At 35.0% G+C, this 26,584-nt stretch overlaps 1 protein-coding gene across 3 annotated transcripts in view; it reads left to right on the forward strand.

Annotated features, from left to right (window-relative positions):
* The window catches only part of PPP4R1 (protein phosphatase 4 regulatory subunit 1), a 37,968-nt gene that overhangs the window by 9,380 nt on the left and 2,004 nt on the right, over positions 1-26,584 (forward strand). The window contains exons 3-19 of one of the 3 annotated variants that reach the window (XM_032222683.1): positions 1,785-1,920; positions 2,567-2,673; positions 4,604-4,746; positions 7,594-7,740; positions 9,855-9,962; positions 11,327-11,392; positions 12,414-12,572; positions 13,731-13,861; positions 14,637-15,139; positions 17,782-17,957; positions 18,579-18,677; positions 20,280-20,465; positions 21,251-21,412; positions 21,670-21,770; positions 24,018-24,138; positions 24,228-24,362; positions 25,232-25,373. In XM_032222683.1, the coding sequence (XP_032078574.1) occupies positions 1,785-1,920; positions 2,567-2,673; positions 4,604-4,746; positions 7,594-7,740; positions 9,855-9,962; positions 11,327-11,392; positions 12,414-12,572; positions 13,731-13,861; positions 14,637-15,139; positions 17,782-17,957; positions 18,579-18,677; positions 20,280-20,465; positions 21,251-21,412; positions 21,670-21,770; positions 24,018-24,138; positions 24,228-24,362; positions 25,232-25,373 (2,622 nt within the window). The remainder of the gene's footprint in view (positions 1-1,784; positions 1,921-2,566; positions 2,674-4,603; positions 4,747-7,593; positions 7,741-9,854; positions 9,963-11,326; positions 11,393-12,413; positions 12,573-13,730; positions 13,862-14,636; positions 15,140-17,781; positions 17,958-18,578; positions 18,678-20,279; positions 20,466-21,250; positions 21,413-21,669; positions 21,771-24,017; positions 24,139-24,227; positions 24,363-25,231; positions 25,374-26,584) is intronic. The other 2 variants (XM_032222684.1, XM_032222686.1) reach the window with 2 other exon arrangements.

Raw genomic sequence — 26,584 nt, forward strand, 5'->3', positions numbered from 1 at the left:
TTTATGCCAGATTCCTTTATAACTGTACAGTGTGCTCACTTACTCAAAATTTGCCCCCCCCCCAAAAAAAATAATTCAGCTACTGTGTTCCTCATACATTTCACTCTGCTTTTTTCCCCTTTAGTTTCTGCTTTGCACTATGCTCACTTTAAAAACTATTGTATCTTCAACTCTGTGCCCTTCTCACATGTTAAACATCAAACCTGTCACTTGAATCCTGTTCAACTGGCTAAGTCTCCTAGTACAGCTTTGCACTGAATACCTTAGTTTTTCTAATTTTCTGACAAAGCTTCCAACATTATTCTTGATCCTTATTCTTGGCCAAATATTTCATGTTTTGTTCAAAATATATTTATACTGTGCCTCCTTTTAAGCATGTTTTGTTTAATAAATCTGACTGTGTCATGTTTATTTATCTTTGACTTTGTAGAGTATGTGAAACCTATTGCAGTGTGTAGAGTTGATGTTTCATTTTTATATAATTAGAGCATTATAAATGTAATACGACAGTTAAACGCAACCATTTTCCAGATGGATAATAACACTTAAAATAAACCTCAAATTATAATTTAAATAAGCCTTGGGGTCTTCTTTTAACATTAGAAGTTTAATCCAGCTGATATTGGCAATTTGCATTTTTTAAAAATAACATTTTATTGTTCAGCTAAATGAATTATGATAAATATTGATGCAAAGATCTTTAAAAAAACTACTTTGTTTTATTATTCATGTGATTTTATTATTTTAATTATTTTGTTCCTTGAGAGATCCAATCCTTGAAAAAACCATAATGCTTAAAATATTTCTAAGAACTTGATCAAGTGAATTATTCCAATTGGTTTCACATGGAAATTTGGTGTTATATAGTTGTATATTTTATAGCAATGCATTTTAACAGCAGATTTACTGATAGGTTTTCTCATAAAATATGGAAAATGTGAGCTCCAAACGTTTTGGAATTTTTAGCCATGTTTGAAAGAAGTTTAAAAATACAGGCATATTGTCTTTGTTTTACCCATTTTCTATAGAACACCAGTATGACTGGTATGATGTGTACAGCACTGACATCAGTTATGTAAAGGATGGAGCATAGCTGATGCTTTCATAGATTTCCTCAGATTTTTTTTATGTATAAAGGAAGTAATGTTTTTTAAAAAAAATGTTTGCATATAAGCAGTGCTTTGGCTTAAATAAGCTGAGATTCTAGCCTTTGGAATCTTCACTCATTCTAGTGGGTAAATACACAGATTATAATTATAGATTTTTTATTCAGTATAACATGAATTATAAACAAAGTCTGTCATTTGACTAAAGAGTCCTTTGTAAGTAGCTTTAATTTACTGTTTCCTTACAGAAAGATTACATGATTTTTGTAACTTTTTAAAGTTTAGAAATTTGAGATATTGGAAATCCTTTTTTAGAATGAAGTGCAATATTTACATGGAAGGAAAATTAATCTGAATGTCAAAATTCCTTGTCCAAAAGAAAGGGACCTTTTCTCTACCAACATTATTAGGTTCTTACTATAATTAAAACAGAAAGATCTTTCTATTTAAAAAGGCATTTATTTGATGAAATAACTTAGAATATTCTTTCCTGGTAAATGCAGTTAAGTGTAAATTTCAAAAATCATTGCATTATTTCCCAAAAGCCTCTTTTGAAAGAGAAACCATTGTGAAAGATTCAGTTTTAAGAAATATTGTTGCATAAGGCTTTAAGTATCCATCTGTTTTAAATCATAGAAATGTGATGATGATAAGAAATATTTCTGATGTCTCTGATAGTTGGTGTGGATGACTACATCTCAGAATCTGATGCGATTATTGTATCTTCAGCCCTGGACTTTGTCTCACAAGATGAAATGTTGACGCCTTTGGGAAGATTGGACAAATACGCTGCAAGCGAGAATATTTTTAATAGGTGTGGTATATAGCCTAAGTAATAGAGTAAATATTTTATTGTGCCTGTGTGTGTGACAGAGAGAGAGAGAGAGTGATGTGTGTGTATGAGAGAGAGAGAGAGAGAGAGAGAGAGAGATCTTTATATCATTTTGAAATGAAATGTATACCCAAATCTACATTTTTTTTCTATTTTGTGGATTACATGGCCCTTTTCAGGGCTTTTATGATATTTTATATACAACTATAGCAGTAAGAATCTCTTACTATGATCACAGAAAAAATAATAGTAGCTCAAGTACTCAAGTCTAGGATACTGAAATATATGTATGATAAAAATGATCTTAATTATTTAATGAATTCTCAGTTGCAGTTCTATACACTTGTATTGAATATTTGTAGCAGTACAACAGCGCTGCATTAGGGGAACAAAATTACTATGCTAATTCCGCTTAAACTCAGATTTGTTGTGAAGGCCTAGGAAATATGTACTAATTTTAATTCTATAAAGAAGATCAGGATAAAAGTGAGATTGCAAAACATCCAGAGATATTTAGTAGCTGGCAATCTATAAATGTTTGGGTCTTTTTAAAAAAAAATTGGGATAGATAAAGTTCTTGCAATGTAATAATATGCAGTAAAATTACAATAAGCTTTTTATGCTATAGGCAAATGGTGGCTCGAAGTTTGTTGGATACTTTGAAAGAAGTGAGTGATGATGAGAAAGATTGTATTGCTGTATTGGAAAGAGTCAGCAGGCTAGCAGATGATTCAGGTATGTAATCACTGACAAAGGACAATCCATCCAAATTTTATAGATATGAATAATGCTAAGATACAGAGGCATAATTGACGGACAGGGAAATTTAAAAACAATTGAAGAATTGGCAGAACAAAACATGAAAGTTGACTGGCTAACCTACTTGCAAATCAAAACTAAACACAATAATGATACTAAAATATATGACATCGAAACTGAACCACACAAATTGGATCAAATAATTCACAGGTCAGATAGAAAGATAATAGGGAGAATATATAAATTTCTCCTGAAGCATAAAATGGAAGAGGAAATCATGAAAGAACAAATGGTAATATGAACATTTTTTAAAGGCAGTATGATAAGAAAAAGGACTTGGAAATTCAGAAAGTAATAAAACTTTAAGAAAGAACAGAGTTGTCTAATTGATCAGAAGCCAGGCAGGAAATGGAAATCTATCTGATTAAATGTAGATTAAAAAAACTCAGAATCAAATTCAAAATGTTGTTAGCGGTCATGAAAAATAATAATTGGACATTAAATTAGAAGGAATCCATATGGGATGTTCATGTATTTGGGAATGAAGTTCTGGAACTGGTTGATTTCCTACATAAATAATAGCTAATGTCTTCTAGCAAAAAAGAGCTTTTGAAGAAGAAATCATTGTACGCCAGAGACATGTTTATGAAAATATGTTAGCAGTTCCTTTTTTTATTATAACAAAGGTATTGTTTATATATCAGATTTGTTGGTATATTTATCCATCAAACTGCAAGTAGGTAGTGAGGCAGATGTGGTCCATGATCCTGGATATTTTAATCTTAGTGTATTTAGAGAAGACATGTTTAATCTTAGGTATTTGGAGTACACACACACACATACACACACACACAACAATGAACATCTTCAAAGGAATAAAATCCACAAGGGAAGAAAAAAGGAATGTACTTCTTGGATATCCTCATTAGCAGAGGAAACAACAAATTAGAAACCAAGTCTGTTGACAAACACCCCACATTAACCAAATGCTCCATTGCCAAAGTAACAGCCCAATCTCTCACAACATGAGCTGTGTAAGAGTATTATTCAGATGAGTACAAATGCACCAGAAAAAGGAAACAGACTGTCTGTACAATATCTTCCAACAAAATAGATGGGCAGGCAAGTTTATCAAAAAATGCCTGACTGCTTAACTCACTACAGCAAAACTAACACAATTTATGAAAGGCTAACAGTACATATGATACCCCCAAAACATATCAGAAACAACCAATAAACTATTGCAACCACACAGCATCACCATAGCACACAAACAAAACTCCTCCAAAACATCTAAGGAATCCAAAAGATTCAATGGCCAAAAGAGAAATAAAACAAAAGTTATCTATAACATACAATGTAAGATATAAGAACTGTACAGACTTACAGATGGATATATAATCAATACTCTTTTTTGACATGATATTTAGTGTTTGTTTAATTTCAATATATTTTGAAATATTACTTATGAAATATTTCTGAATATTTTCCTTATAAAGATTTGAATAATAATCTTAGTTTCATCCTGAATACTTCAAAACTGCCTCCACTATGTAGAGAGCTTTCTGCCCCAGGCTTCCTATCTTTTAATTTAGGTGTACCAAAGGATCAGTAGAGATCTTATGTAGCTTGTAGATATGGGGACAATTGGCTATATTTTGGTTTATCAAAACCCTTTATTTATCAGTGGCTTGAGTTTTAAAGAAGGAAAAATATGTTATTTTTAAAATAAGGCAATAATACTTTTTAGGACATTCATTAATTGTCAACTATAAATCAAAATAAGACTAATTATATAACCCCTTTACTAGCAATATATTGTACGTAATAGTAATTCACATTCAAATGAATATAAACATGCAACTTACAAATTATATGATTTCCTTCTTTGTGCTTTTATCAATAGAGCCAACAGTAAGAGCTGAGTTAATGGAACAGGTGCCTCATATTGCTATGTTTTGTCAAGAAAACAGGCCGTCAATCCCTTACGCTTTTTCAAAATATTTATTGCCCATTGTGGTGAGGTATCTAGCAGACCAGAATAATCAGGTAAGATTACTTTAAACTTTTTGAAATCATGTCAATATTTTACCTATTTAGAATTAAATAATTTGTATGATGTCTTTTGCATCATATATAGTTTCATAATTTTTTGTAGTTTTTTTAAGTGCAAACATGGTACGTCCTTACCCTTATCTGAAAACGTCACACTTTGAAATCTAGGTAAAGGATTGCTTAAAGACAAATTAGATGAAAAATGACTTAGCTACTGAGTTAATCAAATTTTTCATTGATATATATAACTCAGCAGTCCATTATTTTCCACCAATATTTCATTGTTTCAAACAGAATTTGCAGTTCTTGTATGCTGTATACAATTTTTACAGATTCCTTTTTTTCTTTCAAAAAAGTAAGACATAGGAATTTTAGAATTACAATTTCTACTACCCAAGCTACTTTTATTACGGATGAATTTCCAAAATTCAGTGACAAAGTACCCGTATTGCCAAGGATTCTAAAATCAAAATAAGTGTATTAATCAATTGTTATATGTCATAACAATTTGGGAAGCAGTTCTTCCCAAAGAGTTAAGTATCGCAGCTATGCCAGTGGTCGGTTCCGGATCCCGTTGCAACCGGTACTGTGCAACCAGTACTGTGCAACGGGGCGGGTTCCACCACATGCACGTGGGCAGCATGCGTATTCGTACTTACCGCCTACAACACTCCGTGATGCTCCAGCTGCTTTGCGGAGCATTGCGCAGGGGCCATACGCTCCATGCACATGTGTGGAAGCCCCGAAAACCTCAAATACCGGTAAGGAGCGGGAGGCTGGGCCCTCCAGAGCACCGTATCGAAATGGTACCTGGTGCTCCCGGCAGGCACGAGTACGCCCGTACCGGTCGTAATCCACCACTGAGCTGTGCCCTTCTGATAATATCACTTGATCCTTTCTGTAGCTGCGGCTGCAGAAAGAAAGTGAGGACTCAGGCAAAGATAACTTTCGGCTGCTACATTGGACATTTTATATTTACATTTTATATTTGGGTGAATGTGGACAATATAAGGTTTGTGTGGAATATGTACATGCTGCTGAATTTCTGCCACCAGATTAAAAAAAAATAGGGAGATGCTGAAGCCTGCTCCTAATTTATTCAGAGAATGAAGGAGTATGGTCCAGAATTCTATTTTAGAAAAAAAGAAAAAAACAAGAGTAACAAAGGAAAGAGCAAAGTTTTTTTTCTAAAAGAATAGGAAATCTGAGAGGTGAAAGACTGGGGAGCAAAGTGGGATAAATGTATGTGAGTAGCATAGAGGAAACATGATTTTTTATTGAAAATGTTTTGTGTAGGAGAAAATAAGGAGGCAAAAACTCACAACCTACACATTGCCAGCACAGCAACTCTGCTGTTCCATGCAACCCATAGCTAGCTAATAGTTTCTGTAGCCTGTTCAGGAAGATTAATGTTGGCTTTATCTTTACATTGGAGATAACACAGCTTTATAACATTAATTTCTAATTAGGAAAGATTTCATTATTTGTGAACCAGTGTTTTGTCATTTTGAGTGCTTTTGTAGTTTTCCTTTTTCTCTGTTCTGAAGAGCAGAATGATTCTGGTAGCAGCTTTTCAGACTAGCAAATGTTGCTAAAAGGCATAAACTTTCATGAACTACGACTCATTTCATCAGGTGCATGAAATGTCTAACAAATGTAGGATTTAGAAGAATAGAGAAAGGGGAAAGGGGAGAAATCAAGGGTGGTTATGCAGTGCAAGTTATATGTGAGACAGATTACAAGTATTTTATCAATTATGTTTGAGGTGTGAAAAACCCCATGCCTTTGTTGAGATCTTTTGAGATGGCCTGAAAATGTTTGATGTGTAGAGTACATGAGTTCAGCAATTTCTTCCCTTTCTGGGTTGGTAAAATATTTTTGTTCCAAAACAACAACTTTGAAACATTGTAGTGCAATGTTCTGGGAGATTAAAATGCTCTGATGTTACTGTGCTCTTGAGTTTTGAATCCAGAGTTGTGTCCATTTTTTGTGCCGTTTGCCCCATTGAAAGTTTGTGAATTAATCTACATATTTGAAGAATGGAAATTAATATTTCCAGATAAGAATTCAGAACCACTTGGATTCCATAGCACAGTGTTTTTCAACCTTTTTTCTGCAAAGGCACACTTTTTTCATGAAAAAAATCACGAGGCACACCACCATTAGAAAATGTTAAAAAATTTTAACTCTGTGTCTATACTGACTATATATAAAGTAATTTTCCCACGGCACACCTTACACTATGTCACGGCACACTAGTGTGCCGCGGCACAGTGGTTGAAAAACACTGCCATAGCAAAGTGAAACAACTAAAAAATTGTGTGAAAAGGTTATTTGACTATTCATCTCCCATTAATGCTTTGTAATGCTTAACAAATATCATCATTGCAGTAATACAATTAATGCCAATTATTAGAATCTTTATCACACAGATGACTCATTGCTCAGAAATATATTGCAGAATCCATAAATACATAAAGATAGTCTTTGACTTATAGCCATTTGTTTGGTGACAGAAGTTATGACAACACAAAAAAAAGACTTTTTCCATTTTTCACACGTACAATCATTGAAGCACCCACACAGTCACATGAAATAAATAATAAAATAATTCAGACACTTGGAAACTGGCATGTATGTATGACAATATCATGTGATTAACTTTTGCAAACTTTTGATAAGCAAAGTCAATGGGGAAGCCAGATTCGCTCAACAACTATGGTAAGAAAGGTCGTAAAATGAAACAAAACTCACTTAAAGGTCTTGCTTAGCAATGGACATTTTGCAGAGATTGGCACAAATGGAATTGTCCTTTTCCTGCTTTTTTATATTTTTACATAGGTGAGAAAAACAAGTCAAGCAGCATTACTTGTTCTGTTGGAACAAGAACTTATTGAACGATATGATGTGGAGACCAAAGTATGTCCTGTTTTAGTAGAACTGACTGCTCCAGATAGCAATGACGATGTGAAGACAGAGGCAGTGGCAGTAAGTAAGAAAATGATGTTCCAGGAATTGGTGTTTGGCTGATTATCTGAAATGTGTCTCTGTGTGTGTGTGTATGTATGTACACACACACACACACACACACACACATGCATATATATATATATATAGGTGTTTTCATTGATAGAATAAATATTGTGTGACAGCTTTTTAACCCTTTTACACAATATAGCCATACATCACTTTTGATTCAGGGGCAAAAAGCTGGCTTGGACCAAAACTGCTCTATAGTCTCAGAAAAAGATACAGGCTTTCAATATTTGCTATTTAGATTTATACAGTACTTTATCAAATTGTAAAAGACTGTTGATCTAGCATTTCAATAATACAGCTAAATATCTCCGGTTAAAAAAAATAGAAAAGCAATCCAATTTAGATTATCATATAGGGATCAGTCAGTCTCATGGTGTCAGCTCATTTTCCCAAAGTCAGTGGAAAAGTAGAGGCATGTCAAATATTGAGAGAAGCACTTCCATAGGAAAAGCACATCTCTGAGCCTCCCCTTTCTTTTATCTCCTTCTTCACAAAAGTGAAGGGGTCAGAAGTATTTTTCCTGGGATATCTAAATTGGGTATGTTGAAAGTAGGAGGGAAGATGTTCATGCAAGTAAACCATGCCAAGCCATGTAAATCTTAAAGATGTATTGCACTCAGAAATGAATAGGGACCCAGTGCAGAACCCAAAGCCACAAATTTAATATGTTTATGTTGTAGGTATTGTCTAGTAACTGGAACACTGCATTCTGGACAAGTGAAAGCTTCCAAGTGGTTTTCAAAGGCAGCCCCGTATAGAGCAGATTGCTTCCAGGCCACCTTGCCTAGCAGTTTCTTGTAAATGTTAAAAAAGACATCCATGCCCAGATCTGAATTGTTCCAGAAAGAGTTGGGATAATGTGTTCCTCTGTATATTTGTACACTGACCAAAGTCTCAGTCATCTGTAATCAATAATCTCTAGAAAGGGAGGGGAGGCTAGAGTCAAAATGATAGTTGTCAAATACTTACAAAATCATGGAGGTCTCTTAAGAAATGGGCACATTCTTTCAAGCCTTTTTCAAGATTGCTGATACTAATTGCCCATTTGAAGCAAGGCATTGACCTCCCAGATGTCATGCTCTCTCCAAGCCTCCAAAGGAGTCAGGAGGGACAAGGAAAAAATACACAGTTGGCTGAGGAGGACTTGTCCATTTCATCAGGTCTCACAGACCAGAAAGAGTTCCAGATAACATGTCAAAATATTGCCCCAGTCATCATAACAAACTGCACATAAGGTGTCCAAATGTTGGTGCATCTGGATGACTTACTAACCAAGTTCTGTACCAATTTGTCCCAGCAGCCTGATAGGAAATTTGCCCCAATACAGTAACTTGCCACTTTAAATAGGATAATATGAGAGGAAAAATCATAATATTTTAATCATAACATTATTTCCCTCATCCTTATTTTATAAGCTCAGCTCTGAGGTCACACCCATATTCATTCAGATTCACTTTTCATTTTTTTTCACTTTTCTTTCTTGATATTTCTAGCCACACAGCCTTTATATTTTAACTGACCTTTATTAATTTGGATTTAAAAAAACTCAGCATAGTGTAATGTTTAATTGAAGGGACTTTGTTTACATGGATATAACTAACTTCCCATGTGTTTTTCCAAATCGTGTGATTTGTGTATTTATAACAGTGATGGGCAGTTCCCATCATATCCATTATTGGCTCTTATGACATTGGATTGGGGGATTGGAATTTATTGTGACACATTGCTCACACATCCTTGAACCAAAAATCAGACATCTAGTATCAAATCTATATTTCTCTGAACTGTTTATATCTTACTGCTGCTTGTGGACATACAGTAAAGTGCAGTATAAAACTGACCAAAAGTTCATTTAGTTAATGTCACAGCTCATTCGTAGGTGTCTTCTACTAACTTTATATTGAAAAACAATGTTATTTCAATTTTTGTTGATAATATTTCAGTGTCTATGAATGCAGACAAATACACATACACACATGTACATTTATAGAATGCAGAGTCATAGGTTTATAAATTTAAAGTTGGACTGCTAGATGCATAACTAAAATTGTCTTTATTTTTAGATAATGTGCAAAATGGCCTCCATGGTTGGAAAGGACATTACAGAGAGACTCATTCTTCCTAGATTTTGTGAAATGTGCTGTGATTGTAGAATGTTTCATGTACGGAAGGTATGTTTTCTTCCTTTATAGATATATGCTGCTTTTTATTTAAAAAGCACATCAGTATTAACTAAGAACTAGACATTATGGCTCTCTATAAGGCAAACTGTTATGGTTGAAATGCTGAAAGCTGGTGGTCACAGTTTATACAAGATACTAGCAAAACTATACTCAAGATGCTTAAGAGAAGAAAAACTACCCGCATGGAAAAATGATAAAATGACTCTTATGCACAAGAAAGGTGATTTAGAATAGAATAGAATAACAGAGTTGGAAGGGACCTTGGAGGTCTTCTAGTCCAACCCCCTGTCTAGGCAGGAAACCCTACACCACTTCAGACAAATGGTTATCCAACATCTTAAAAACTTCCAGTGTTGGAGCATTCAGAACTTGCTCCACTAATTTATAAAACTATCACCTAGTAAGTCTTCTTTCAGTCATCTACAAGGTTTTCACCAAGATAATAGCAAAAAGAATATTGAGAACATTAAATGATACATAGCCAAAGGAGTAGGCATATAGGTTGGAAACCAGTGGAAGAGACCTTCATCCTGCAGTGGATAAGCAATGGCTAAAATTGATGATAAACTATTCATGTTAAGAATTTCAATTACATTCTAACCTAAAGAAAAATATAATGCATTTGTAAGCCAAGTAAATTTAAAATAGTGTTGCTATAAGGAATTATTTCTCATGGGAAATTTGAGGAGTTGGTCCCCAAGTAAAAAGGGTAAGCACGGGTTTCAAACTTGATGACGCCATCATGTGATGTATTGTGACATTTTTCCCTTTCACAGCTGGGGTGGCTGTGGCCTGCACATAACTCATTCGGCCACGGGCTGCCAGTTTGGCACCCCTGCCATAGAGAATAGTATTCTATGGAGATTTATTCCCAGAATTTTAGTTTCAAAGCTGAGAAAAATTAGAAAGGTCATAAAAATAACCTAATTGAGAAAAATTTCTTATGCATAAATGATGCTTGATTTACTGACAAAAGTAAAATAATATCAGATATTTCACTAAGAATGGTAGTTGAAGGCAAAATATCAATTATTCAGTTTAATCTGAGGAATATTATCCCGAATATGGTAGTTAGCAGAATGTAGAAAAAGATTTACTTTTAGATCACCTATGAATGGTAAATTGGAGTTCCTGAAGCACCAGAGAGAGATGAGAACTGCAGTGGATAGTTTTTCATCAAATAACCTACTTGGTGTTAATTTAAAAGTACTAAGTAGTAAAAGTACTAAGTACTACTTTAAAAATAATTGAACTGTGGTCTTGCTTTCGTGAATTATCTTCGAATCCCTAAACTATTATTTTCCTTGGTTAATTCATTGCCAATTCTAATTAAAATACTTATTTTTGTCCAGGTGTGTGCAGCCAATTTTGGAGATATTTGTAGTGTAGTCGGACAGCAAGCTACTGAAGAAATGCTGGTGAGTTTCATATGTCAAAGTTTTATCTTTATTTAATTTTTAATTGCAAAATTGTGCTGAATTTCAATATGGGTATTTAAATAATTTTATTTGAGCTTGAATAAAAATGGATAAGATAGAATTAATTTTTGATAATCATTTCTTCAGGAATACAGTCTGTTGTCAATAGATACTGCATTATTGCATTTCATACCTGGAATAAGACACACACACACACACACACACACATACACACACACACACACACACACGTATGTATTTAGTGTCACAACCCCTGGTATGCCCAAATATGGGAAGAGGCATACTGCTTCCTTTCTCTGTCTATCTGCTCATCACAAGAGACCATCCAGACAGAAAGCCAATATTTTTACTGTTGCCTTTGTTACATTTGTGTTGTATTTGAGCTGATAAATAAATGGAGACTAGTATAGATCTATTTCAAGCTATTTAGCTCTCATCAGCTAGCCATACCCTTACTGGGATTTGAACCTGTGCTGTATTACATATTAAGCAGTTGTGTTAACCACTAAGCCACAAGGTTCTCCTCCTTTATCAGCTGAGCCAGGGAAATAGGTATGTATTTAGTGTCACAACCCCTGGTATGCCCAAATATGGGAGGATATATATATATTCATTTCTTTAAGGGTCAGGCACATTTTTTGCATATTGCACATAGTACTAAATGTGATTTTATTGAATTATTTGATTACTTTTTTTGAATGCTATAATCCCTGCTTTCACTGATTTGCTACTGTAAAAAAACATTTCCTTCTGAAATTATTCTACTTGGGAAAAGGTAGAATTATTCTATTTTAGTTTCCAAAGGTAATATTGGCCATTGTTAAAGACTGTAAAGTAGACTAGTTCCAGAAATAGTAAATAAAGCTTCAGTCCATACTTTTATAATCTTACCCAGTTCCTACATTAGAAGGTTTCTCTTAAATGTTTTGATGTCCATAAGGAATGGAAGAAGACCCAAATTAAATCATTTGTATTTGATATCATATTTTATATTTTCCAGTTACCTAGATTTTTCCAGCTTTGTTCAGATAATGTGTGGGGTGTGCGGAAGGCTTGTGCTGAATGCTTTATGGCTGTTTCATGTGCCACATCACAGGAAGTCCGTCGAACAAAATTATCAACACTTTTTATTAACCTTATCAGTGACCCTTCACGATGGGCAAGTCCAATTATTAAATTTACCTTCTATTTCTTTAAATTCTCAATTTCTTTGTTTATTCACTTATTCTGAGAACAAATCATATGGTGGAAAGTGCAATTATCATGGGGTGGGTCATGTATAAAGAAAACTATTCAATCCTTTATGGTCTACTCTTGGAACCAGTGGTTTGCACTGTAGACAGTGGGTATGTTTAAAATGTAGATTAGGAGGACGGTTTAGAGAATATCTCTGCTTATTTCCACTGTGCTATTTGAGAGGTTTTCTCAGAATTAAAGGCCTTTGGAATAGTATGAAAAAAATGGTGCTAGGAGTTGTGTAGAAAAGTGGGGGGGGGGCATCATAATGTTTTCTTCTGGGAAACCACTGAATCCTGGTGCAAATTCAAAGAAACATCTATCTACAGAGCTCCCATCTGAATGCAACCCATTGATTATATCTGCCCAATAGATCATTATGATTGTGAAGGCTGGGAATATATTTAATACGGGTGAGATATTCCAATTCTGTCACTACTACAGATAGTCCTCAGCTTATGTCCATTTGTTCTGTGACTGTTCATATTTATGTGACATATTCATATGTACTGAAAAAATGGGATGTATGACTGGTCGTTGAAATTCCACCATTGGAACTGCACCATCACCATGTAGTACCACCATGATCACATAATTGCCATTTTCAATCTTTTGCAAGTTTTCCTCCCAGCTTTCCACAAGCCAAGTCAATGGAGAAGCTGGCAGGGAAAGTTGCAAATCATTTCAGTAAGTTGCTCCTGCCGGTTTTTCTCTCACCCACAACATCCCTGCCTAATACTGATACCATCCATGCTTTCATTCTACAGTAAAAACATTTAAAACTCTAAAATAACTAGATTTCTAGGTAACACTTTTAGTGATTTTAGTAGTAATCACCATAAAGATTAAAAACTGTTATTATCTTTCATGAAATAAAATTTGATCCATAAGAAACCTTATCCAAATAAATGTAATCAAAGACTTTTATAGATAGTTCAAGTAACATATTGCCATATCTGTTTTTTGGACCTGAACATTCCCAGATGCAAAAATGCCCTGCTACATACTTTTGCGAGCGTTATACCCTCCCTAATCATGCTAATAAAATAACTATAGTTTTCTATGGAATATGTTCTTCCAGGTTCGCCAAGCTGCCTTTCAATCCCTAGGGCCTTTTATATCAACATTTGCAAATCCATCCAGCAGTGGTCAATTTTTTAAAGAAGAAGAATGTAAGAACTCTGACAGTCAGAATTTTATAGAAGAACACAGGTATGGATAATAAAATTCAATGAAAATAATGTTGAAATAAAATATTAACACATTTTCATATTTGCTCATCTTTTTTGGAAGTGAATCTCTCACATTCTGAGATATTATGATAAAACATGTTCCAATTTTTTCCTAATATTTTGAAAGATGATTCTTTTGTTTGTGCCAAATTTCTGTTTATCTTAGAAAAGCCTCAATAATTTTGAGGCTTCCATCTGTGAATGAGTCAGTGAGTTTATGTGTTGTTATACAGATCAGAGTGAGTAATTTTTGAGGGAAATATGCCAGAAGTTGAGATCAGTTTCCTGTGTACTATAGTTTGTCTACTGTTCTTTGTACTTTTGTCTGGTTTTTACCCCTTTTTGTTTGTTTGTTTTTATTATTCCTGTTCAGGCATCCTACAGATCCTCATTTCCTTTTCCCCTTTGTTACTCACAAGTTGTTGTTTGACCAACTGTATTCTAGCTAAATTCGTGTGGGTGGGTGTGTCTGTGTGTGTGTGTATTAGCAATAGCACTTAGACTTATATACTGCTTTACAGTGTTAACAGCCCTCTAAGCGGTTTACAGAGTCAGCACATTTCCCCCAACAATTTGGGTCCTCATATCACCCACTTCAGAAGGATGGAAGGCTGAGTCAACCTTGAGCCTGGTGAGATTTGAACTGCCAAATTGCAGGCAGTCAGCAGAAGTAGCCTGCAGTACTGCACTCTAACCACTGCGCTACTGTGGCTCTTATGCTAGATCAGCTAATATTGACATCTGTTTTCATCCAGCAGTGAAAACAATAAGGATTCAGAAGATGTATCCACATATGATGTACAAAGCCAGACAGAGTTGTCTTTAGACACTGAGGAATGCGATTTTGAAGCCACCCCTGAAAATGACAAAACAGAAAGTAACTTGGTTCATTTCCAGGATGAGGCATTGCTACATAGTACTTTGTCTTTAGAACCATGCAAAGAACCTTCAGATGAGAATGAACCCAGTTTTGATCATTGTACGTTAGCAGTGCTACCAGAACCTGCATTGCATTCACAGGAAAATTCACTTGTGGAGCAAGAACTGTATAATTCATTCCATTTCTGGAGGACTCCACTTCCTAAGATAGATATTGATTTAGAACTTCAGGAAAATGCAGTAAAGGATGATTTAGCAAATCAGAAAGGACAACAAGAGGTTATGGCATGTGCATCTTCAAACATAATGGCTACAAGAAAGGAGTTGGAAGAAATGATAGAAAATTTGGAGCCTCATATAGATGATCCAGATGTTAAAGGTAATAAACATCTTGTATTGTATTGTATATGTTGAGCTTTGAATTAGATTTTTTTTATAATGTTTGTTAAAATTTACAAATAACTAAAAAGCTAAAAATATAACAATAAAAGTGCAAAGAAAAAAATAATAAAGGAAAATAGATATAGAAGAAATAACTGATTTTCCTACTTCTATTACTATATATATATATATTTAACTGATTAAAGTTTTAAGATAATAGGAAACATCTGAAATATGTTGCTTAATGCATAATTTTTACCTTTGGTAACTATTTCATAAAAGTTTAAAATAATGCTTCAGTTGTGTCAGAATCTACCAACATTCTCTGTGGAGCAGTAGCAAAGAAGCAGAGAAAAAGGAAGTAAACACAATTTGGGGAAGCAGGAAATTGCTAACTTGAGAAAAGCCCAGGAAGGGTGTTGAATTGCAATATTTTACCAATATCAGAAAAAAAAGACACAACAGACAAAATTCTAAATAGTAATAAAATTAATGAAATGAAGTAGTAAAACAGCTGGTTAGAGAGACTTAGGGAAAATAGGTTCAATAAATGGTCTGTTGGCCTGTCTTATATTATCTCTTGTGTTTGTTTTTGTAGACTCCAAAAGTTTCCATTATTAATTAGTTTTAGTAATTCTCTTCTCTTTTACCTTGGTCCAATATTTAAATTGCCTATGCTGTTGTGAAGCTAGCATGATTTTACTAATATCATGCACATTTTATATGGCAGGAATACAGGAAAGGTACCTACAGAAGATGTGAGCACAAAATAAGTCAGAGAAGGGTAAAACTGAGACCTATCCAAATGCAATTGCTAGATAAATACTGTCATTCAGGAAGCAACGGTTTAGTTGAACCTGAAAACAGAAGATGGAATTAGTGCAAGATGAACGGGGGAAAAACTTGATAATGTTGATCAGAAGCCGAAATCAGTATAACTAATAAAATTATGAGTTAAATAGTTAGTCCAAACGTTAAACATGAGAATAAAGTTACAAATCTAGAAATAATAAAAACAAATTCTCCCATTTGATATGAATATGCTTTAAAGTATGGTGCTAGAATAGTAAAATCCTTTTATTTTTAAGGTAGCATGGAAATTGTTCCTTCAGTGTAGTTTATATTAAAAGGCTAGTTCTTTTGCAGAGTATTGAGCAAATAACCGTTATAATGTGCAATGAGAGATCAGCAAAGTGGAAGTAATGCTTATATTTTCTCCCACAAAAAGGAAACTTTTAGCAAACCACCTGTGCTTTTTCTTTCTCTTATTTTGCAGAGTATAATAAGACTTCCAGTTACCTGAAAGTTCCTTTTATAAAATTGTTAAAGTAATATTTGTGGAAATCATTCAGTCCAATATTCTCTTTAACTGTTTGTATTGTTTATTTGTGAGGAATAATATATATTTAGCTGTTCAGGCTGCATAACTTATACCAATGCTGAACAAAGTCCAGGAAAAAACAGCAATTAATTTCTTTTTTGTTCATATAATTTTTATTTAAAAATGTTTAAAAGAATAAAAAGCATACAAATTTTGAAAGAAAAGTAAGAAAAGGAAAGTAATAAGAGAAAAAAGTACAAAGAAAAATAGGGGAGGAGGGAGGGAAGGAATGAAGGAAAAGAAAAAACATAGTTATAAAAAAACAGCTTCTGGTCTTCTTGATAATGGTTACAACTACATTTGTATTTTACCACCTCTGTCTAAGGTTTCCTTCTTTACTTAGTCTAACTTTTAAAGGACAATTAATTACTAATGCCTGAGAAATACTAGCTGTATATTGAACAGCTAGAATTCTTCCTTTTCAAAAGAAATCAAAAGCTAGCCTGAGATCATCAGTTAGCTGATTTTTTTTCTCAGGAGGTAAATAGCCAGAATTAACAACTTTATTCCCTGTGCTGCTTTCATCTGTTGTGAATTTAACAACTATTAATACAATTAAATCAGGCTCTGAAAACCTCTAGTGCTTATAGTTTGATCTTTTGGTTTGCACCACTAAACAGGCTTTTATATTATGAAGCCTCTCCAATAATTTTCATATTCTTGAAGTAAAATTTACATATATGTATAATAACATGCTTTATCTTTGAGTCAGATATGTGGTAAGATATATGTGGTAAGAAAGTCCCTCTGGGAATAGGGCGGCATACAAGTCTAATAAACTCAACTCAAGATGATTGCTGTATAATAATTTTGAAGTTAGATTTTTAACTATAAAGGACTTTAGAAAGGCAGAAAAAGGGGCTTAATATAATGTAAAAAATAATACTGGATTCCCTTTCAGTCTTTGTTTTGTATTTTCAAAAAATGTTGAAGTTCCTACTCATTGGTTCTTAACAATTTTCAAACTTGGTTCTTGACTAAATACACTGATTGGAACTTAGGTTGCATTTATGATTTTTTTGGTGTATGAATTTTGGTTTCACTGAGATCAGAGAAAACTCTGGAGAGTATGACTAATTTGGCCAAAAAGATATGAATGAATCTGCCCAAAGTTACCAATGGAGATCTCTGTTTGCCCTTGCCCTACCTGTATCTTCAGAATGTATGTGGGAAGTGATGCTGAATTACTAATATGTGTGTATCATTACTGTGTAGAGGACCTTTCTTGATATATCACAGTATTTCTTCTTTCTGCACAGCCCAAGTGGAGGTACTCTCTGCTGCTCTCCGAGCTTCCAGTCTAGATCCTCAAGAGGAGCCTTCAGCAAGCATGGGCAAGTTCTCAAACTGTCAAAATGAAATGTGCATCAAAGACCAACTAAACTGTGCATTCATCCAGAATGGCACAGAGCCTTTAATCAATGATGCTGTTGAGGTAAAGAAAAGAAAACATAATTTATGAATTAATATAGCACATTCTATATAATTGTGATGGCAAACCTATGACACGTGTGACACAGGTGGCATGCAGAGCCCTCTCTGTGGGCACACCAGCCATCGCCCCAGCCCAGCACCACCACACATGCGTGTGCGCCTCCCACCAGCCAGCTGGTCTTCAGGTCTCTGCCGCACATACACCGGGGGTGAAGCACATGTGAAGGATGCACATGTATGGGGGGGGGACACTTGCATTGAATTTTGGGGGGATTGCATGCATGCTCCCCCTCTCACTCCCGTTTTAGGTGTGGAAGGCCTACTGCATCAGCCTGTAAGCCAAAACACGGTGTGGGGGTATCGCACAAGGCCACCCATGCCCCATTTTGGGCCTGGAAGGTCTCCTACACCAACCTGTAAGCCAAAAATGGGTGAGGGACATGGGGCGCATGCATGGGAGTGCTTGCATTGCATTTTGAGGCTGTGCATGCACTTTGGGCACTCGGCACCAAAAAGGTTAGCCATCACTGCTATATAGTGAGCCTGTGCTGTGTAAATATGCCTAGGATGTTGCCGTACACAATCTTTCTACAAAAAATGTTCTTTTTTCCCTGCACTTCAGGACATTGTAGAATCCACTCTTCATTATATTCACAGTGACTCAGACTTGAACACTAATAGTTGTTTCAGCCCTGAAGAAGAAAAAAAATCTAAAATTCAGGTATATTTTAAATGTTTCTGTCAGATTCATAAAGAAGCTATACTTTCATAGAAGCTAAATCTACATATCATTCATCTCTAGTCTATAACAAGATAACCCGCAACCTGTTGGGTAATTATTTTAGAGATATTTTCTTAGCTAAAGAGAAAAATGAATGTCTAAGGGCGAAAAAGCACTAGGAATAGGAACAACTTCTGATTCTTTAGTGACTTGACTGCAGCTGACCACCCTCCAGCAGCCAGTGGTAGAATCAGTCTATGTAGCCTCTAGAGGGGTAGAGTACGACTGATCTACTGAATTTCCAGGCAGTGGTGTAGCAGTTCAGCAATATTGAAGCAATCATAAATAAATTCACCAAATTTCAATCCCGAGCAAAGGTTATGGATGCATTCTGCAAATTAGCCATTTGAGGATTCTTGATTCAAAAACTGTTGCTCTATTATACTATTTTGGCTCATTGAAGATTACATACAGAAGAGTTTTAGTTGTATATAGATATTTATAGGTATTTGTCAGATCTAATTTTTATTTTGTTAGTGAGCCTTAACACCAGAGATAGTATTCAGCCGGTTTGGACTGGTTTGCCTGCCCTGGCTGTATGCTGTCCTATTTAGGCATGCGCGGAAGGTGCACATGCGAGCAAAGTGCATATGCAGAAGGGGCACGTGCCCACAAAGTGGGCGCGCACACACAAAGCGAGCGGGCATGGAGCGAACCAGTGGTAAGAAAATGTGAATCCCACCGCTGCTTAACACAGTTAAGTTGGCATTTGAATGCTCCTGCTCTCTGAGCCCTGAGAGAACAAAATATGAAAGATCAAGCTGTATTTCTGTTTCCCCTTCTTATTTATTTATGCTTGGGGAAAACAACTGAAGACATGATTGCTCTAATCCTTTTCTTACAATCATCAGTTTTTATATTCCAATTTTAATCTTTACTATTCTGTTCCCTTGTAACTCACACCGAGATAGACTGGTTTACCTCTTGGCTTTTTGACAACCTCATGATTAAGAAGGAAGTTACATACTCTTAACTTTGGCAGCTGCAGTATAACACTTCCATGAATCTTGTTTTTCTTTAAATATATCTAAACAGAACGGGAGCAGCATGAATGTAGCCTTTTTTCATCTTTTTGCCTCAAATCCTGTAACTTTGTTTTTTTTCTAAGATACTGCTTTTTAATCTTGGGACAACAGTGTGAAGTAGATATTAACAAATTTGGATAAGAGTTTCAACTTATACATATAATTTTTTAATCCGTGTTTTTTATAATTAGACACATGGCATTCTCATTGAATACAATCCTAAATATTGACAGTCTTAACATAAAATCAGAAATCAGGTGTTTAAAATTGACTGTGCAACTTCAAATAGAAAGTTGAGAGAAATCATTAAAGGTATGAGAATTTCCCCCCAGCTCTTTAATCCAAACAGATCATCTTGGACAGATCATCTTAGTCCTGTTGGATTATTCATAATTTCATTTGTGTATGCAGCCACAAATGTCTCATTCAAGATACAGCCATGCATTCTCCTATTCCAGTTTTGCACAGGTATTTTACCTTTTTCAGATGACTTCTAAATTCTGTTTTTCTGTTTTAGGACGTTGTACCTCAAGCCTTGCTAGACCAGTATTTATCCATGACTGATCCCTCTCGAGCTCAGACTGTTGATACCGAGATTGCCAAACACTGTGCCTATAGCCTTCCAGGGGTGGCACTTACCCTAGGTAGACAGAACTGGCACTGCCTGAAGGATACCTATGAGACTCTAGCTTCTGATATGCAGGTAAGGAAAATCCACATTGTACTTGTATGGTATAGAAATTTGTTATGCTACTTTAAGATTAATTTGTCTCATTGAAGTAATAAAAAATAAATGTTGGTTTATTTCTTGTGGGATTTTTTCATGAGAAAAGTGTTTTAGGAAAAGTGAGAAAGTTAATGTGTAGATTATATCTCTGTTTAGATAGTTGAATAACTAATGGAATTTTACTTCACTCTACAATATAGTTACATTGCAATTTGTTTGCTTGTTGAGATGTAATTTCTATTAAATACATTTTTCCTGCTTAATTGTTGTTTCAGAAATAAATATCTTTATCTAATAAAGGGGGGGGAGGAAGCAAGAATTAGAAAAATATTTTACTTTCTGCTCAGTAATCGTTACAAAACTGCTCTAATATTTCTAAAAGGCAGACATTATTAGCAAAAGAGGAATTATTTTACTACAAAATTACAGGCAAAAAAGAGGAGATTTTACAACTAGCCCTGTATTACATATTAGGCACCTAAGCTGGTTAAAAAAGAAGGCTTCTGGTATAAAAATGTTTTGTTTAAGGTTCCTGGGTCGGCAAGAGTGCAAAATAATTTTTAAAGAAATCAGGAGAAAGACAAATTAGCATAATTTGTTTTCTCCTGAAAATGTTTCTCCTGTGTGCCACTGTTGTTTTTTTCTAACTTTCTTCTGATAAAATTCAAACATATCTCCCTTTGTTTTGCTTTAATATTGTACTTGCAATGAAATGAACCAAAGTCATTTTGTATAATTGATAATTGCTTGGGTCCTTTCAGTGGAAAGTTCGAAGAACGTTAGCTTTCTCCATACATGAACTTGCAGTCATTCTTGGAGATCAGCTCACTGCAGGTGATCTGGTTCCAGTCTTTAATGGCTTCTTAAAAGATCTCGATGAAGTTAGGATTGGTGTGCTTAAGCACCTACATGATTTTTTAAAGGTACATTCTTCTTTTATATATATTCAAAAATAAATTAGTATTTTTCCTTCTTTCCTATATTGTTCTGTGTTTTAACTTGTCAAATTTATTTGTAATTTAATTTCTGATGTAATTTTATACTGCATATTGCTGTCTTACAATTTCAAAAGTGCCCTTTAAGACAACTTCACTTTTTATACAGTGATTTTACTCAGATACTCTTAGCAATTAATATTTTCTATATGATTCTTAAAATGTTTCATAATTATTTATTTCAGCTTCTTCATCCTGATAAAAGACGGGAGTATCTTTACCAACTTCAGGAATTCTTGGTCACAGACAATAGCAGGAACTGGCGTTTTCGAGCAGAGCTTGCTGAGTACGTTTTTGTGATAATTAGATATATCAGCAACATGTGTAAGGGCATGTTGCTGGTTTGTTAACATGTGAACCAAGATCAGTCTTGTTTTTCTCTTAATAATCTGTATCCTAAGCCAAAATGCAAACCAAGGAACTCATGTTGGAAATGCCTTGTGTTTGATTGGATGTTTCTTCCTAACTCATTCAGTATGCTGCTTGGATAACCCCCTGCTCTTGTTGCAGACCATCCAGGAGGGTTTTGCTTACCCTTAACAATAACATCTTGGCAATAAACATCATCAAGATGAAACTGATTATTAAGATAGCCATAATTATACTGTTTCAAAATGAACATAGTTAAAATTTTGAGAAAACCAGCTCCTTATTTTTTCTCTTACCAGATGATAATAGCTATGATCCATCCATGGTTGCTCATAAGTAGGTCCTTATGTGTTCAGAGTAATTTATTTTCAATAGAGTTTTAATTCAGAGAGGTTTACTATTAAACTAATATACTTGGTATTGTAGTGCACAAGTCTTTTAATTCTAGATACCCAAGAAAACCTTCCTTGCTAAGTCTGGAACAAGCAACAAAGGTAGTGGGTGACCTGTTGATGTTAAAGAATGCTCCAGAATCAGCAGTGTCAATAAAGCAGATGGTTCCTGCTATCTTATGGTTTCCTTCGGAAAGGTTATATTAGGTTAGATCTGGACTTAGTTCTATGCTGGGAGAGACCACAGTTCTTTGTGATTCATCATCATTTTCAATGAGTGCCAGAAATTATGGCAAAGAATGCTAGCATGGAAAATATGAAACAGCCATTTAATGTTAACAGGTCCTATGAATGATGGGTCCTCTGTGAGTTGATCAGCAATAAATCCAACAATTGTTGAGTCAGTAAATACATTTGATATTTTCAGACCATGTCATGATTGCTAAACAAAATGACTGGAAATGCCATTCACAGACTGGCTTCTAAGGCTGGTCATAAAACTACAGCTTACCATCAAGCAAGCAAGGTTGTTGCAACACTCCTTTCTATTCTACCCAGTATACTACTTTATGTATTCCTGTGACTTCATCTTTTGGTAGGGAAGGGAACATTTACAAACAAAAAAATGGCTATAACTACTATTTATTTTCTCACCATGCCTGTAAGACTGATGTAGAATCCAAAGGCATCTTGAAAAACGAAAATTATTCTGAAAGCTAGTGTCTTGCTTGGTTTCAAGCCAGCTTTTTATTTTTGTTGAAACGTCTCTTATTGCATTGGCAGGCTGCCAGCCATTGGCCTTGTTTAAGCTAATGAATTCCCTTTTAGGGAAACCTGCATGAATAAATCGCCCATCTGGCCAGTTTGACACTATTGCTCCCAACTTTGTCAACAGAATTGCTCAGATTCACCTCAGTCTGAACTCTTCATGGGAGGTGCTTGAAGCAATGACTGGCATAACATTCTGCAATGGTCTGGTCTGTAGACTGTTCAAATGACCAGAATACTGCTGAACATGTTCTCCATCATGTATTGACTGGATCTGTGCCCACGTAGATGTTTTGGGGGACAAGTGGGAATATAACAGTTTGCACTCATGGTAAATCTGCTTTGCCTACCACTAAATTTCCAAATGCAATTGAAAGTGCCTATCAGACTCTATATGGCTTGTTACAAGACAATTTACGGATTGGCAACTAGAACCAACTCATGTGTTTTCAACTAGAGGAAACCCTTAATTTACATTTCCATAAAATAAAGAATCAAAACAAAGCAACAATATTTTTCTGTGATGGCTCTGATATTATGGAATAGCATATTAGTATAGGTCATAATAGTAACGGCAGAGGTAGGAGTAGATGTAGATTCTTATAGAAACTCAGCATATATCTTTAGGCATATTGCTGCCGCCATGCATTGTATTTGGGAAATCATACCATCATTCTCTGGTTTTATCTCCCTAGAGATCAACTCAACTCCAGAGATTAATGATCAGCACTCTAAAATTATTGCCCCAATAATTAGATTTGAGAGATAGCCCCTGTAACAATCTCATTTCAGAACTGAAGAATGGCACTCAGGATAAATGATAAACTCCCTAGGGGTTGAATAATAGTGATCTTCAAAGGTTTGTTATATTTTAGGACAGTTGCAAATAATTAATAAATTAGCATATGGTCAACTCATTAACTTTCATTAATTGAAATAAAATCCTTATGATTTTTTAAAATAATTCTGACCTCTTGTTTTGTTTTGTTTTTCTATTTTTGTAGGCAGCTGATTTTGCTTCTTGATCTGTATAGTCCCAGAGACATATATGATTATCTGCGACCTATTGCCCTCAACCTTTGTGCAGACAAGGTTTCTTCTGTTCGATGGATTTCCTACAAGCTGGTATAAGTTAAAAAGCAGTCCTTGAACACAACAGTTTAATACACCAACTATTTTAGCGATTGATTTACGTAATGGACCATGTTTTCTAGGTTAGTGAAATGGTAAAGAAGCTGTACAATGCTCCAACACCAACATTTGTGATTGATCTTATGAATGAACTGATTGAAAGATTCTGCAGATGTCCAAAGTGGTCTGGTCGACAAGCATTTGTCTTTATTTGCCAGGTAAGAATTATTCTACTTCCTCTTTATGATCACTATTGTCTGTGGCTCCTCTATTTTCAGTAATGAATTATTTTGCATTTTAAAATGCAATGTATGAAAATGGATCCCAAAGGAATAAGGTACAAGCTGCTGACTATATCATTCTTGTTTCTCTGCTCCTTACATAAAGGGGAAAAAATTGCTTGCTCTGGATTAGTGTAAATGTTGATCATTTTCTCAATCTGATTTAATTAGTTATTAATCCAATTAATTATTTAGTAATTAATTTAATCACATCAATTTAATTACCAGTTTAGCATAATTTATTTAAAAGATTATATGATCACAGGCATTCATGGCCTATTCCAAATAGATAAACAAGCCAAGATTTAGTGTGTTTAAGTGTAATTGTTACATATGAGCTGTGGTGGCACAGCGGCAGTGTGGTTGTTCAAGTTACTTCTGCTGATCACCGGCTGCCAGCAGTTTGGCAGATCGAATCTCACCAGACTCAAGGTTGACTGAGCCTTCCATCCTTCCGAGGTGGGTAAAATGAGGACCCAGATTGTTGGAGGCAATATGCTGACTCTGTTAACTGCTTAGAGAGGGCTGTAAAGCACTGTGAAGCAGTATATAATTGCCAGTGCTAGTGCTATTTCATTATCCAAAAGAATAATTCTTTTTAAATGACTGACTGATTGTATTTACAACAAGATGAGAAAGAAGAGGCTAAATAGAAGAACATCAAAGCTAGAAAGAAAAGAAAAAAAGCCCAAATCTGACATAGATTCTTGTTCCATACAACTTTAAGCCTTTATTGCTCACCTCACTGCCCACCATTAAACTTTGGTTTAATGAAGCAGGTATTTTTAGATATCATTCTTTTTCAGACTATTATAGAAGACGACTGCCTTCCAATGGATCACTTTGCTGAGTATCTACTGCCCCATTTGCTACACTTGGCCTCAGACAGAGTTCCAAACGTTAGAGTCCTGCTTGCAAAGACCTTAAGACAAACACTTCTAGAAAAAGGTTGGTGGTAAGAACTTATCAAATTGCCTTGCTGTCTTTCCTCTTATCTTGAAAGTAATTTCCTATGTGCTTATTATCTAGAAGGGAATGACAAGGAGTAATCCTTTGTTTTAAATTGGATTGTAAATTTTGAACTAAATTAGAAAGTGGAGAATATTTTAGCCAAAATTTAGGGGGTTATATGTTTTCTAAGAGTCAGGTCTGAATAAAGGAGAAATGGAGATATTAGTATAGGTAGGTAGAAAGTAGTCAGGAAATACAGAATTTGCCTCTCTTAATTTTAACCAGTTTTGTTTCCAGATATTATTTAATTAAAGCAGTTCATGATCAAGGCTGTCTGAAGTCTCAGTTGTAAAAACTCTTCCTATAAGTTAGGGGTAGGACCCAAGAGAATTCTAATAATTCTTGGAGAGGTTTAAATCATCTTTTTTTAAAAAAAAAAAATAGTCTCCCTACAACACACTCCAAATGGATGAAAAGGTTTACCTCTGTTCTTTGTGATGTTACAGGTAGTCCTCAATTTTTGACTATAATGGAGACTGGAATTACAGTCTTAAGTCATGCTAGTCATTTAGTGAGTCATCACATGGCCAGGACCAATTTTACTACTTTTTTTGTAGCGGTCATTAAGTGAATGCAGCAGTCATTAAGTAAATTATTCACAATGAGCATTTTTTTGTCAGAAACCAGAAGTAAATATTGGTTTTTGGCAAAAAAGATTATAAATTATAAGTCTCCTGATCTTGGAATGCTGCAAATGGCCATAAATGCTGGCCAGTTACCAAACACCCAAAGTATGATCAGTCGTCAGAACTTTGGATATGGGTTTGTAAGCAGCCTGGGGAAGGTCTGCCGTAACTTTGAATGGTTGCTAAGTGACTAGTTGTAAGTTGAGGACAATCTCTACTATATTTGTGCCACACTGTCAGCCATCCTGTAGGCAAACCACTCAGGAAACAGTGAGATGAGCTAATTCTACTTTATTGTAAGGTTACATTAACAGAATTTCGCAAGTCTACAGTCTATGTACAGTTTTCCTGCTGTTCTTTTTAACTGCCTGATCAGTTAGGGTGGGTCCTTCCTAAGTTGCTTCCTCTCACTATTAAGCCACTGGGGACGCCTCTCTTTTTTCTGTTTCCTGGGCAGCGTATTTTCCCCTCTTCCCTCAAGGCCATTCTCACACACCATTATACATGCCCACTTTAGCTTTC

This window comes from Thamnophis elegans, chromosome 8 (genome assembly GCF_009769535.1).
Source record: "Thamnophis elegans isolate rThaEle1 chromosome 8, rThaEle1.pri, whole genome shotgun sequence".
Taxonomy (NCBI): Eukaryota; Metazoa; Chordata; class Lepidosauria; order Squamata; family Colubridae; genus Thamnophis; species Thamnophis elegans.